Below are 15,742 nucleotides of genomic sequence, written 5' to 3' on the forward strand. Positions count from 1 at the left end.
TCTGAAATGAGACGGTGGTGATAGTTGCACAACTCAGTGAATATACGAAAAACCATTCATCTGTATCGAGTAAATGGGTGAAATCTATGGTATGTGAATTATATCTCAAAGGACTTATAAAAAATCTAAACATAACAACTAAACCTATTAGGAGGAACCATGAAGAGAACACTTTTTGTAATCTTTGAATGAGGAAGGGCTGTTCGTGGAGAAAATGGCCGAGGGGAAGGCTGTGCCACAAGAGGCAGTGACACTGCTGTGGGTGAGAAAAGGGTCTGCGCGCAACAGGTGGCCTGAGGCAAGCCCGTCGAACACGTGCCCGGCAGCGAGCACATGGACAGAGCAACGCCAAACACCAAACTGGGCGGGAACAGTACGATGAACCGCCCTGTGCACTCAGAGAAGCAGTGACCCAGTCTCTATTTTCTACATTTTGGCCATTTATCTGCTGACTCACAACGGCACGAACGGCAAATCAGGGCCAGGGAGAGGAATCAGTTGCCCAGTAAACTTCAGGTGGGAGACACACACCTCAGATGGGACCTGGCGACTGGCCGGGTCTTTATTTACATAGATGACCCCTCTTGCTCATCGCCACCGTGGGGAGTCTGCTGTGCGCCATCATGGGGTCCTGGTTTATTCATGAGAACCTGCTCTTAACCTAGGTCCTGACAACGCCTCCTTCCCAAACCCTAAGCACTCTGGCTCCCTGAACGCTCTCTTATTGTTCCTGTGAATGGAGAGGGGAGCATGCACCTGCTGGGCACGAAGACCCCCAGAGACTCCCACACAGTCGCGGCAGCTGACCAAGCTCCCTAGAACCCAAAAATGCAAACGAGGAAGCAGAAGGCATTTACTGATCTAACTCTGAAGAGGTAGCAGAAGATTACACACGTTAATCCTAACTTTGAGGACTAAATGACTCAGTTGTACACTTCCATGGATTCATATTTTAAAAAAGAGAGAGAATAGAGAAAGATTATCTTACTTTGGGATTCAAGTCAAAGAAGGTGTAGTATTTAAATCGTAACAGCAGCTGCTCATCCTCCTGGATGCCCTGTTCCATGAGGGAACGCGAGGAGTCCAGCCAACTAGAAAACAGTAGGATAAGTTACAAAAGTTGATCAGTTTTATACATATATGTTACAGCATTATATAATATGTTTACATGTTATCTATGTTATATAATATGTTCTATGTAATCAATGCACCATGTAATATATGTTATATATATTTACATTATATACACACATCTCCTTGAACAAAATCCGAGTAAGTAATGTGACCAAAAACCAGTAAGCGAGAGGACTTGAAACTAGCTTATATCTATATTTTATCTTACAGCTTTCCCAATGCTATGTATGTGTGTGTATAGATATTTATATATAATTTATGTATTTATTTTATTTTCTCAGTTTTATAGATGTTAAAACAGAGTCTCAGTGACTCTGTTTATGCTTAAGGTCCTGTACCTCGTGGTAGAGCCAGACTGAGAATCTGCACTTGCTGACTGCCCGCACAGCCTCTCCCCTATACCGGTGACTGCCTGCACAGCCTCTCCCCTACACTAGGTGGTCTGACCCAAAACTGGCTCTATCGTATTGTCTAGAAGTTTCTATAATTACAACAACATTCTGTATGGCCCTGTCCAATAGAGTAGACACTAGCCACATGTGACTTTTGAAGATTTACATGTGGCTAGTGCCACATTTCCATTTTGATTAAATTCAAATTTAGATGTAACTATCCACATGTGGCTAGTGGCTCCTATACTGGTAGTTTAGTCCTAAGGTTGACAACACACACACACTGGGTAATGGTGAGAGGTGGAGGGATGGCGATTAAACAGTAACCACAAGACCAGGTGGGCATGAATGCCAGCCAGAAACACTGAATGAAAATGGCTTGAACTTCTATTAAATTAGCCCCCAAGATGCAATCTCCATCCCCAAGGCCTTGGTCCAGTGGGAGAGACCAAGCCTCCTAATAAAGGAAGAGCATGACGCTGGGCAAGCAAAGTACGAGAACAGAACTACAGAGAAGTGACGATCTTGAATGCTGACATCTACGAAGGAGAGAGTGACTGGGCCGTAAAGGATGAGCAGGGCTGACGGGAGAGCAGGAGGAGGGGAGGAGAGGCCTCGGGTGCACCATGGGGGCGGGTACACAGTAGGACAGGAAGACAGTGCTGGGCCAGATATACAGGGAGTGGAATGCTGCCCACAAGCTGACTTTATTTGGTGAACAGTGGGGAGTGAAAAGAGCCAGTGGTCTGAGAAATAGTTTGAGTGTGTCTTCTGAGCCCGCTTGAGGCAAAGTGGAAGGACTTGCTCTAGAACCGCTACAGAGAGAAGCGGCATTCTACAAGACAGTGTGGGCAGGTGGGCCACCTTGGGTCTCCCCCTGACCCATGGGTTCCAACCCACTTACGAACTGCTCGACCTCCCATAAAATACACTTTGCACACCTCAGGGGGAAAGAATTCCTATTCGCATATGGTAAACCATTGGGTTACCCCAACACATAAGGGACGTCACACTTTATATGTATTGAAATGACCAAAGGCCTTGTTTTTTCCTTTTTGTTGCTACAATCAGTCCTGACTTTTGCTAGCAGTGTGCCATCCCCAGGCACCCTAATTTAAAAAATAAACAACCTCTCCCCATCTCTGTGGCATCTCTCTTACTACATCAGTGTCAGTTCACAGAGAAGCAACACGGAGCCACATCCTTACCCTGCGTTAAGCTTGGTTTTATCGACCAGAGACCGAGACTGGTACATATCAGCCAGCGCCTCCGGTGACTGTGGGGGTTGGCTGAATGCGAGGATGTTGCAGTTTTGTTCGGTCAAAGGGCTGTCACTGAACCACGTCATGGTGGATGACACCGGCGTTCCGTTGACGGGGTCATACGTGGGAGTCATGGTTTTACTGTACAAGCCAGGACTTACTGTAAGACAAAGGGGAACACACACTAGGATATGAGATTCAGGGAGTGGAAATCTCTGGAAAAATAAGTACAGATTGCTGACACTGAAATGGATTTTGAATTTAAATAGTTGTAACATTTAAAATAATCAGAGGAGTCATGACTGATGCGGGAGGAGTTATACACGGGTAAAGCTCTTGCCTGAATGTTTAGCTACTGAACACTTGGGAACTGACAGGCTATACAAGATTCCACAGTCAACCCATACAAGTGTGGGAGACTATGTCCTTCTCAACAATTCAAAATGCCTCTGCTTTAGCTGTGAGTTTTCACGCTATTAGAGAACCAGATATCTCACAGAATGTATGTACAGACTATATTTTGGGCAAATTCTTTAAAGAAATAGCAGTACTTGCCAGTTTTAAGAACCCAGCTAATTAATGGTTTATACATCATCTGCCTTTACTTTGCATAAGAAAAGTGCAAATAATTCCTTTCATTCTTTGCACTGGAATATACTATGCAAGAAAACCCTCAAACGTTGCAAACAAGCTAGCTTTTTATATTCTTATATAAAAAGAAAAGAATGAAGCCTTTCTAGAATTTTTACCTATTCTCCTGTTACATGTCCAGTGCAAAATTTAAATGGAATTCATACAAGAGTCACAGGAAGACTGAACCAGGAAAACAGGAGTATATTTGAGTGATCCAAATAATCTGTTTCCTCCCTCAAATTCACAGCCAGTTCTATTAAGGTTTCTAATTCATCAGAAACATAATACATGCAATTAACATAATGAGCTATAAAGCATATCTTGTCAAAAAAATTCTGTTAGTTCTAAAATTAATTGGATATCCTTTCCTCATCATAGGACTCTTGCAATTTTAGCCCTTCTTTGTTTGGGGGAGAAAGGAGAAGGGAGGGACAAGAGGAAAGACAGAGCAGAGGGGAGGAGAGTTCCTAGGATTTAAAAATTGAGGTAACTCTTGCTCTGGCTGGGTTGCTCAGTGGTTAGAGTTGGCTTGAGGACCAAAGGGTCTCAGGTTCAATTCCCGGGGCATGAGTGGGAGGCAACCAATCAATGTGTCTCTCTCCCATCGATGTTTCTCTCTCACTCTGTTTCTTTCTCTCTTTTCCTCTTTCCCTCCCTCTTTCCTCCATCCCTTCCACTATGTCTAAAAATCAATGAAAAAAATAATCTCGGGTGAGGATTAAAAAAAAACAAAAAAAAAAAACTTAAGAAACTCTTGGCTTTAAGAATGAATTAAAACAACAAAGCACCTGCCACAATTCTTACCTGGTGGCCCAGAAATTGTTGGAGAACTCTCCAGGTTTAAAATGTCTTCAATTAAGGGCTCCTTATTATTCTTGTCTTTCTTCTTCTTCTTTTTAAAATAGTCGCTAGAAGGCTTTAACAAGGAAAGTTCTTCTGGTCTTCGAATATCTAATAAATAGGTATAAAAAACAAAGAAGAAAAACTGAAAAGTTAAAATAAAATAAAATAAAATAAATTCCTGGTGGGCATTTGAAACCATTTCTCAGGAAATTCCGGAGAAGTAATAGAACTAGATTGCACTACTTTTTAAAGAAACAGAGGAGAATAAGACCTCCCCTTCCCCCCCACCCCACCCCCATCAATAAGAGTGTAGGGAGGTCAAATAGTGGAGGGAGATTTAGTCTAGTAAAATTTCTATTTTGTTTTTTGATTTATTGTGAAAATATTTCAAATGTATCTAAAGCAACCAGAATTTTGCTATTCTTATGCCACCTACTTACTACCAATTTCCCCTCCTTTTTTCCTCCCTTTCTTTCTCCCTTCTGCCCCCACTCCCTCCTTATCTTTTTTTAAAAAAATATATTTTATTGATTTTTTTACAGAGAGGAAGGGAGAGGGATAGAGAGTTAGAAACATCGATGAGAGAGAAACATCGATTCAGCTGCCTCCTGCACACCCCCTACTCCCAGGGGATGTACCCGCAACCAAGGTACATGCCCTTGGCTGGAATCGAACCTGGGACCCTTTAGTCCGCAGGCTGATGCTCTATCCACTGAGCCAAACCGGTTAGGGCATTTTTATTCAGTTTTTTAAACAACAGCCAAGGGCCCCACCTTTTTTCTTCATGGACCACAGATCCAGAGAGCCCTTTTCTTATATGATGCCCAGCTGCTACTTTCATCCCTGTGGCAGACATCGTTGGCGCCTGCCCGCCTCTTCTTGGCCTCACCCTTTCAGTGCACTCCGACTTGACTACCAATGGCAGCTAGGACATGTGTCTGTCTGCCCACTGGCTTGCTCTGAACACCGGAGTCTACTCTGCCCAGATACAGCGCAACCGGCCACACGAGTTCAGAGAATGAATGCTCTCCAAGCGCAGCCCCGGTGACTGATGAGTGGCGTATTAACACCCAGCTCCCTCGGCCCTTGGGTGGGATGGCTCTGAGGCATGTCTCTGCTGGGACAATCTCTTATTGGTGGCCTTCTCTGCCCAGTCTCACGTCCCCATTCGTTATCAGTGTTTCCCGGCATTACCCCCCCACCTCTCAAATAGATAAATATTTGCACTGGAATCCTTATATCAGGGTCTGCTTCTGAAGAACTGAAGATTATCCCCATTTTTCTCCATTAATGAAATACATTTATCATTGCCATTAACCGCACTGAGCTGCTATGATCCCAGGGAAAAGCCAGGGAATGTGGATGTTAGTCTCTGGGCTAGAATCAGAGGTGAATGAACTAATCCCTCCCACTTCTCAGCTCAAACACTGCTTCATTCTGAGTCTGAGGCTGGTAGTTCAGCTCGATTCTCTCCCCAGTAACCAAGGATGTCTGATCATCAGGTTGCAGCAGGCACCTGTGACCACTTCAAATGCATAATTTATACACAAAACCTAGAGATGAATCAAGATGTCCAGTTTGGTAAACATTAGAAACAAAACATAACACCAAAACAAAACAAACAAAACCCTATCCCCAAGCCTAACATTTGCCTTTCCTTTTCCTTGAGGAAAAACCCATAGTTTTGGTGAATTTGATCTACCTTCTATTGATCAGATAGAAAGAGATTAGTCGAAATGCCAGTTGGGCCTTTTAGAACTGCCATGAAGATAGATAATCTGGAAAAGAGAAGAACATCTGATTGCTTCTATTTACTTCAAAACCTCAAGGGTTTGGTTCCAGGTATGATGTGTGCTTCCAGACTACTGCGACATTTGGTGTAATTTAATCATTTATTAAGTCCCACAAAAAAGAAATGGTTTTCCAATCCTCATGAGAATGTTACTGAAATCAGGGTGCCTGGTGTTTGCCACTTGCTCACCAAGCAGCAGCGACACTTTGGAACTTACATTCCATAATGGGAGGTTCCGTTCACTTGTCACTCTCGTCATTAAACAGCTAATGCGTGCAGGCATTGTGCTGGGCATGCTCAAAAAAAAAAAAAAGGTTTCTCTCTTCACCCTGTTAAATACATACCAGCCTCCAATGCCCAATACTGGCATTCCCAAGCCTATATATACTATTATACTTTTTCCTTTTGTCCTACTATCTCCTTTAACATCTTAGTTTTTACATTTATTATTTATTTTCTGTCTCTGTACACTGGAATGTAAGCTTCAGGAGGGAAGAGATTTGGGCTACTTTTTATGACTAACATACCCTTAGTATTCACCACAATGCTTGCCTAATCCTATATTACAAAAGGCCAGAGGCCATAAGCGTCACGACTGGAATGACTGCTGGACCAGATGGGGAACCACAGGGAACTGGGTGGGTGCCTGGCAGCGGCGGGAGTGAAGCAGCCCAGGGTCCAAGGTGGGTGCCTGGTGGCTGCTGGAGCAAAGCAGCCTGGGTCCCAGGTGCCTGGCGGTGGTGGCCGGAGCAAAGCAGCTCTAGTTCCGGGTGCCTGGCAGCAGCGGCCAGAGCAAAGCAGCCCAGGTCCCGGGTGCCAGAGGGAAGCCGGTGCCAGCAGCTGGGGGAAGGAAGGCCTACTCTTGCAAGAATCTTTGTGCATCGGGCAATACATGTTTGTTGAAGGAATGAATGAGCAGTTTATAGCTTCATGGGGAAGATAGATCTTAGCCTTGGGACCAAAGAATTTACTTACACACTTTCAAAAAAATCTCTCTATATAAAACCCTAAGCGACCGGTCGACCGCTTGACCATTTACCGGTTGCTATGATGTGCACTGACCACCACCAGGGGGCAGACACTCAATGAAGGAGCTGCCCCCTGGTTGTCAGTGTGTTCCCACAGTGGGAGCGCCACTCAGCTGACGGGTGCTAGATGCCGGGCTCATAGCTGGTGAGCACAGCTGCGGTGGTGTAAGCCTCTTCTGCTTCTGCGGCAGCAGGCGCAGCAGGGCTGGGATGAGTGGGAGTGGTGTGGTGCCGGCCCGGGCTCGGGCTCCTCCCTGGCCACTTGCCACTTCGCTCACTACTACATCCCTGGGGGATGTCGGACTGCCAGAACAGGCCGAAACTGGAGGGGTCCCAGATTGCGAGAGGGCACAGGCCAGGCTGAGGGACACCAACGGTGCACGAATCCGTGCACCAGGTCTCTAGTATAAAATAAGAACACCCTCACAAGGCAGGGTTTGCTCCCACTAAGGAAGTCCCACAAAAAAAGAGAAAGGGTTTGGGTGATACTGTCCTTAATGTCTGTTAAACTTATGGGATGGTATCAATTCGTTCCATTCCATAATTAAGTGTACTTTTCTGCATAGGATTTTTGTGGATAGGGCTATTGGAGCCAAGTGTAAGAGAAGCAATGAAGACATTACTCCCCCATTCTCTCAAACTAATAAAGATGCATTGGCTCCAAGGTGATAATGACTTAGTGGAACTCTTTTTTTTTGTTTGTCTTAAATATAATGATGATTTACTATGGCTAAGAGAAATGAATTTGAGGGATTGCAATGGGCTTGTTTCTTCTGAGTATACATCTCTTTTGAAGCAGTTTTAAGCTTTGTGGAAATGAATCTGAAGTATCTCAGTAATGTCCCGTTTGGATTAACGCCACTTCAATGGCTCCAGTCCGCAAAATTGGGTTTGAAAAGTGTGCTTCCTAAGGAGGGCGTACTCTGGGAGCCCACAGCATTTTCCTGCCCTCCTTTGCCAAAGGTCCAAAGGGCACAGGGGCCCCTCCGGGGTACTCACTCAGGGCTTTGCAGATATCACTGACAGCTTTGAACACCACAGCAGAGAAGCTGACTCGCAATCGCACCGTCTTCACGTTCGGCAGGCGGAGGCGAAGCATTTTATGCTGAGGGGTGAAGACAAGCTTTGCATCTGCCTGGACTCCACATTTGTCCAGGGTCCAGTGTGTTTTCAGGAGCCAGCAACGCTTCTGTTCCCACCAAAGGGCAAAGTCTGACCAGTCTTGGGCTATGTCTGCAAAAACAGAGAACACAGTGAAGTACAGCGAGAGGGAGGGCACGCCAGTCATCCCATCGTGCACAAAAATGCAAACAAAGGGCCGCTCTTCAGCGCCCCATCTCCTGGTACAAGCCAAGGCTCAATGATTTTTGGCTTCTCTTCAAAGAGTCTAAGGCGGGACAGGTAGAAAACAGACTGAATCTTACCATCACTGATACTTCTATACTGCGGAAGGAACAGACATACATAAATTCTGTTCATCTTGAAATGCTGAAGTTCTCTTCCTTCAATCTCCCAGCGCCATGGTCCTTCCTGGGAAGACCAGGAGCACTCTGCTTTGTTTAATCAAGATAATTTCTCCACTAGAAATGTATCCTTGCCCCCTGGATCACAAGGGGACATCCACAGCGCCCAATCAGAACCCGCACGGAAGTTCTATAAAGCCGACTCGTCACCCTTCTCGGTAATGCCCAGCTCTTTTAGCAGAACCATCATATCCCCAGGATCCAAAGTGTCTACGCTGAAATCAGAGCCGAGTATTTTCTGAGAGTGAGCATCAACACGGAAACTGCCCCCTTCTTCAATGTTGGCAACAACGTTGAATCGTTTCCCTTCATCGATGCTGGAGGCAATAGTCAATCTTTTATTTTGCTAAATGAAGAGCCACCAGTGTTGTTATTTACTTTGAAAAAAGTGATTTCTCTCTCTTTCCCTCTCTCTTTTTAACCTAGTGGCTACCTTTGGTGGGGCAGTGACAAGGAGGGGTCAGGTATGGGACGGGGGTGGGGGAACAAGTAATGTTCTATTTCTTGACCTGGATGGTGTTACATGACTTGGAAAATTCACTGGGCTTTCTTTCACTAGTGTCAACGAAGAGCCCACAACCATGGCCTTAGAAGATAGAAATAAATACAAGGCATACAGAACATTATTAAATTCTAGGTTGATTGTGTTGACTCCTGATGTGAAACTCTGACCCTGAAGATTTCTCTTTCTCTGTTTAAGAAGAGAGAGTAGCAAAGGGTGGGTATGTGTTAAAAGACAAATTAGCACCAAGATGACTTTATCACTGAGCAATCAAGCACTAACAGGAGTCCAACACCTTCGAAAAAGCCTGCGGTCACCCTAGATGTCACCCGTAGAATGGGCCCATTCTTGTGGAAACAGGGCATTTTACCTACCGGGAAGCTTTGGTTTGTCACCAGGGACTCAAGTTTTTACAAGGGTTGTTAGGGGCCCCTTAGTTCTCTTCTTCTTGGGGGAAGGGTGATGGCTCTCTGGGCCATTACCAGATAAAGGATCAGAAAAACATAGGTGATCAGACAACTTAGATCAGCGGCGATGCAACAGAGAGGGTTTCAGATATAGAGACACCAGAACAAAACAGAAACTTACTGATCTGCTCTACTAACTTGAGCATCACCCCGCCAACGTGCAGGTCCCCGGACACTCGCAGGGTGACGTCTTTCTGCTCCTCTTCATCTGGATGGTCCACTCGGACCACGAGATCCCAAGAAGCAGATGCAAAGTCACTGGCTGAGAGCATCGTGGCAAATGCGGGTGTCTGCTGCACCGAAGGGCGGACAGAGATCAGAACACGAGGAGGAGACCCTGCAGAGCAAAACGTTTTTACGTTTATTTTTTTTTTATTTTGGCCTCATCTTGAAAAAAATCCGCGGCATTCTCAGTGCCCCAGATATTAAATCAGCATCTTAATTTTAAAGACAAGAAAGTATTATACAAAGGGTCTCAAGCCTTCTAAATTTGTCTTTCATTTCTCCCAAGACCACTGGGCTTTTCATTTTCTGTGCCTGCCCAATGTGTCAACCTTCATTTTCCCTCTCTACTGACTTTTCTTGATCTTCTCTGAACTATTCTAGCAGCAGGCAACAAATCATGGCAATCCTTGATGATACCTTTAAAAAGAATCCACTTTATTAAGTACAGTGGGGCCTTGACTTAGGAGTGTCCCGACTAACGAGTTTTTTGAGATACCAGCTGTCTCTCGGCTGATTTTTTGCATTGAGTTGATAGAGTAATTTGAGTTAACGAGCTCCTTAACGAGCTCAGTCTCGGAACGAATTAAACTCGTAAGTCAAGGCCCCACTGTATAATTCGCATACAATAAAACACACAGATTTTAATAGACCAAGGGGGGAGTGTCATTGCATAAAACACACAGATTTTAAATGTACCATTGAATACATTCTGTTGTAGGCAAATTATGCCTTAATAAAGCTGATTTTAAAAGAACGTCATTAAAATCTTTCTCTATCTGTAATATAATACATATGTATTATTATGTTCCTCATATAAATATTAATGACATCTTCCAGTATGAAAATTCAAAAACTAAAAATATAGCAAAATAGTGTCTATTTCAGCTAAGCAGTATCAAAACAGAAACGTCTCAAGGGGGTAATAGGAACACTGGAATCCAGACTTGGCAGAACTTAAAATATTAGCTCTCTGTTAGTTTTAGGTATGTTTTTATTGATTTTAGGAGAGAAGGAGGGAGAGGGAGAGGGAAAGAAACATCAACGATGAGAGAGAAACATCGATTAGCTGCCTCCTGCACATCCCTTACTGGGGATAGAGCCAGCAACCCAGGCATGTGCTCTGACCGGGAATCAAACCTATGACCTCTTGGTTCATGGGTTGACTGGCTCAACCACTGAGCCACACTGGCTGGGCTCTCTGTTACTTGTAAACAGAAAGCAAATGATAATATGTCTCCTGGCTATCTAAAGATTTTGAATCAAAATCAGTCATGTAAGTGATAACACATCTTTTTCACTTGGCTAGGTAAAGACAGCTTATGAGAAATCCATGTTTTCACAAGACCTATTAAAAAAACAAACAAACACATTGGTGCACTCAAATTCCTAAGAAAGGGCTGGTCAAACCGAAAGTGCCCATGAATTCCCCTCCAGATCTCATTAACACGCAGGTTCTATTCAGCAGGTCTCGGTGGACCCTGCATGCGTAACGAACTCCATGTGATACCAGCCTGTGGCTCACACTTTTGAGTTGAAACAGCCCAGTGAAACATTGGCTCCAGGGTTCAGTTCCTCCCTCCACCCACCCACATCCAGATCAAGCCAGGGACTATAGTGACTTCTGAGGAACACTATTTTTAATAATAAGCAATCATTAATCCACCAGGGTCATACCAGTTTGGTGTTTATTTGAAACTGTTCGTAATTGTAAGCCTCAGAGTATCTCAAAATGCACAAAATAGCTAAACATGCAATTCTGAATAGGCATAGGACAGATTTTATTTGTTTGAATCAATTCAAAAGTTCAGAAGTAGCTCCTGATTTTTTATGACCAGAAGGACGCCAGTGATGTAATAATGCTTGTCCCTTCCCGTGCACATCCGAGCATTTGCAGACCCCTTGCTGGGGCAGTGCCATGTCATGGGTATATCAGGCCTAACTATTCCCTTCCTCCTCATCAGCCTCAAGTATTGTTTATTATGTACTTACTGGGTGGTGTATTCTGTGTTAACTACTATTCTTGTGTTGTCTCCACCCTGTCAGCAATCCCGTTTAGAAACGAGGAAACCCAGGATCAGAGAGGCTAGGCAACTTGCCGGAAAGCACACAGCAAGTTAGATGGTAGAGAGAACACAGACAGAAATCTAGGTCTTTCTAACTTAAGAGTTTACTTAACCACCACACTGGGACACATCCTTGATACTGTTGCAACACCAATATGAAATAAAACTCTTAAGAACACGTGAGCTAAACTCTCTGTAGCCTTTAATAAGCATTTCTACTCCTGCAAATCTTTCCCAGTGAGGAGACAATAAAGATATCACCTTCACAGACAAACTCACAACAGGGCATTGAGCTGTTTGACTTTAACAGCTTTACAATTTCTCAAATGCTATGATTTGGAGTTTAGTTATTTAAAACGTTTTGTCCATAAAGAAAATAACCTGTCTTTGAAGGTGAGTCCATGAGCAATCATACATAAAGGTCTTTTCTTTCCTTACCTGGGCAATCAAAACACTTCTCCTTGAGGCAACAGATGGTGATTCCCTCACAACAAACCCAGGATAAAATTAGACAATCTGGTTTTCCCACATTCCTACCCTATCTTTCCGCGCCTTCATTTTTATTGAATTTCTCATCTGCAGCAAGCTGCTACTTGTTGAGCAGAGCAGCGAACTTCAGCCGTGAAAGGGCATCTTAGAGGCCAGAACAAGAAGCAAGGCCACCAGCAGAAATGCCTGCCTGGGGTGAATGAAGCCCGGCTGCCTACCTCCTCCTGTCCTTTCGAGAAAATGCAGGAACGAAAGTGAGACAGAGGGACAGGGGGGTGGACAGAAAAGGAGGAAATAAAGAAGGCAGACAGACTAGAAAACGGGACAAAGGATGATAGATTGATCATTAGACAGACAGATGATAGATTGATCGATAGGGAAAGAGCCTCCATGCTTCTTCCCCTGGAAGATCAGAGCGTGCGTTTCGGAAGGCCAGTCTTTTGTCAGTTCTGCAGGGTCCGGGGTCCCGGGTGGATAGTGGGTGGGTGGAAACCCGACCCTTACCCCCCATGCAGGCAGCACCCACGGCGGGACAGTTTACTTGGCGTGGCGCGCTGCGCAAGGCTGCAGAAGGTTGCCAATCGCCTAGGGCGTTCTTTTTAATTCAACAGCCATTTAAGTGAAAGCGAGCTGGAGAGAGTCAGGGGGCAGGGGTCTGAGGAATCGGCGTGGCCCACCTAAGCCTCCGCTCCCTACCGATCTTCCGCCCCCTCTAGCCCTAGCCCCTCGGCACCCACCTTCTTTCTCGGAGCCCGCGGCGTGCAGCCTCGCAGACCTGCACGCGGAGGGTTGCGCCCCTAGAGGCCAGGACGGAGGCCACCCAGGCGGAGTCGGGGGCGGGCTCCGGGGGCGCAAGGTAGCGGCTGCAGCTCGGCTGGGCTGCGGCGGGCGAGGGAGGCTCGTGGACGCCGGGCGAGGATGCACGGGACCTCCCGCCGAGGCGCGGCGCCCGCCCCCAGCCGGACGGCGGACGCGGCGAGCCGGAGTGCACAGTTCCCGCCCCGCGGCCTTCAGGGGCAACTGCGGGCCAGGGCCCCGGTTCGGCAGGCGAGGGCACGCTCGGGGGCCGGGGCCTGCTGGGTCTCCGTTCCCGGGAGAGGGGGGCGGGCCCCCGAGCCCTTTTTTAAGGGAAAAGGGGGGGTCAAGGGCCTGGTACCCGGCGGGGGGGCGGGGGCGTAGGGATCCAAAGGGGAACATGGCACACACGCTTACTCCCTGCACTGATCTTGCTACCTGAGAGCGCCTTCAGTTTTCCCGGTCCCCCAGGCGCCCTCCGGACGAGCACAGGTTATTAAAGCCCGGCTCCTTTTCCCCTGCCCTCCAGGTACAGCCATGGCTCACACTCGGGAACGCCCCGGCCCGGAGACTCCCAGCTCCGGGCTAGAAACTCCCCTTTACAGAGCCTGGAGGCCGGTGATCTCCGGGTGGGAGAAACGAAAGCGGTCCGTCTCTGAGTAAGAGGGTGATGTAACCCCCCGAGGTGGGTGAGGCGCCCAGAATCCGCACCATGGAAGACCCCGGGCACCCTAAGGGCACGCCCCACGCGGAAGTCTGGGCTGGCTCACCCCAGATTCACCACCCAGCCCGGCTGGCCACCTTCCTGTCGGATTCACTTCCCAAGGGAGCGGTGAAGGGTGGGTGACCTCGGGGAATTTACACAACCTCTCCACGCCTTCTTCGTTCATATTACACACATTTGTTGAGTGTTTATTTTGGGCCAGGCCTTGAGCTGAGCTCAGGGGATACGCTGTTTACAAAGCAGACATGGAAATTACAGTGAACTCATCTGTAAAATGGGCGGAGGGATGGACTATGGAGAATTTCATGCAGCATAACACAGGCTTTAGCGATTCGCATCAAGTACATACAGCCTGTGACAACGTAAATACGAATTTAAAATGTGGTGGAATTTAGAATTGGAATCCTTATTTTTGCTTGTACATCATCATATTTAGTCATTGTTGTAGTTTTGAAAGTATTTTACAAGGTCATTTGAACACTTGTCAGCACATAATGAAAATCTTAGAACTGAATTTCCTAATTTGGTGGAAAATTCTCAACTCTGGGAATGGGGTCAATTGTCATCTGGTCCCACAACTGTCATCTGGTCCCAGTCTCTACATGCTCAACACCGACGTAACAAATACGCTCTTATCCTGAGCATAAAGAGTCTAAAGGTTTACTTTCTGGAGACTGCTCATGGCTGAATGGAACATGGACTGTCTTCAAGATCTTATGTGTGGTCTTGAAGTAGTAATGGCTTTATTTACATCAAAATGGTTTCTCATTTTAGTTGAAAATATCTGGGTTGTGCTAAAGAATTTAACTGGTTTTAAGTTTTTGCTTGGCTGAGGTTTTTAAAAAGCTTTTAATTGAAATAGTATATATATATTTATTATATATTATACATTTATTATATATGTGAAAGAGCACATATTATGAATATACAGCTGATGAATTTTCATATAATGAACAAATTTGTGTATTGTTTTTAAAGTGTTTAATTGAAATATATGTATTCATTATATATTATACTAGAGGCCCAGTGCATGAAATTCGTGCACAGGAGGGAGAGTCCCTCAGCCCGGCCTTCACCCTCTTGCAATCTGGGACCCCTCAGGGGATGTCCGGCAGTCAGACATCCCTCTTGCAATCTGGGACTGCTGGCTTCTAACTGCTCGCCTGCCTGCATGATCGCCCCTAACCACTCACCTGCCTGCCTGGTCACCCCTAACCACTCTGCCTGCCTGCCTCATCGCCCCCAACCACTTGCCTGCCTGCCTGTCTCATCGCCCCTAACTGCTGGCCTGCCTGCCTCATCGCCCCTAACCGCCTCTACCTCAGCCCCCGCCACCACGGCTTTGTCCAGAAGGTTGTCTGGAATGATGTCCGAAAGGTCGTTTGGCTGTCTGGTCTAATTAGCATAATTTGCTTTTATTATTATAGATATTTATTTATGAAAGAGCACAAATCATGAATATACAGCTGATGCATTTTCACAAACTGTGTATTGAGTATCCAGATCAAGACACAGGACATTACCCGTCCCCAGAAGTCTCCTAGTTCCTCTTCCAGTTACTGCCAACCCCCACCAAGAGTAACCGTCATCTTGACTTCTAACTCCCTAAAAGGGTTTTGCCAGTCTTTGTGCCATATATAAATGCAGTCGGATGATGTGTACTATTTTGCGTCTGGTTTCTTTTGTTCAACGTTATGTTTTTGAGTTTCATCCATATTGTGTGTTCTTGGATTTTTTTTTTTTAACTTACTACCTGTGAAACAGGTACAACCCATCCATTTCCTAAGGTCCCAGGTTAGAAGTGGATTAAGAAGTGTATTCTGGACTTCACAATTTCATATATACATAAACAAGCCATCCTCATCTTTTC

The 15,742-nt window shown here is 45.8% G+C and overlaps 1 protein-coding gene and 1 long non-coding RNA gene across 2 annotated transcripts in view; one reads left to right on the top strand and one right to left on the bottom strand.

Annotated features, from left to right (window-relative positions):
* Positions 1–13,288, bottom strand: part of FERMT1 (fermitin family member 1) — a 29,073-nt gene extending 15,785 nt beyond the window's left edge. Inside the window, exons 1-6 of the mRNA XM_014462371.2 lie at positions 13,091–13,288; positions 9,698–9,913; positions 8,084–8,317; positions 4,226–4,372; positions 2,735–2,948; positions 989–1,091 (exon numbers count right to left, since the gene is read on the bottom strand). Of these exons, the coding sequence (XP_014317857.1) occupies positions 989–1,091; positions 2,735–2,948; positions 4,226–4,372; positions 8,084–8,317; positions 9,698–9,848 (849 nt within the window). The 5' untranslated portion in view covers positions 9,849–9,913; positions 13,091–13,288. The remainder of the gene's footprint in view (positions 1–988; positions 1,092–2,734; positions 2,949–4,225; positions 4,373–8,083; positions 8,318–9,697; positions 9,914–13,090) is intronic.
* Positions 13,289–13,565: 277 nt separating this feature from the next.
* On the top strand, positions 13,566–15,536 carry LOC106698427. The gene is made up of 2 exons (XR_002831119.1): positions 13,566–14,213; positions 15,300–15,536. It is a non-coding gene; the product is annotated as an uncharacterized LOC106698427 (long non-coding RNA).
* The last annotated feature ends 206 nt before the right edge of the window (positions 15,537–15,742 follow it).

This window comes from Myotis lucifugus, unplaced genomic scaffold (genome assembly GCF_000147115.1).
Source record: "Myotis lucifugus unplaced genomic scaffold, Myoluc2.0 scaffold_178, whole genome shotgun sequence".
Classification (NCBI taxonomy): Eukaryota; Metazoa; Chordata; class Mammalia; order Chiroptera; family Vespertilionidae; genus Myotis; species Myotis lucifugus.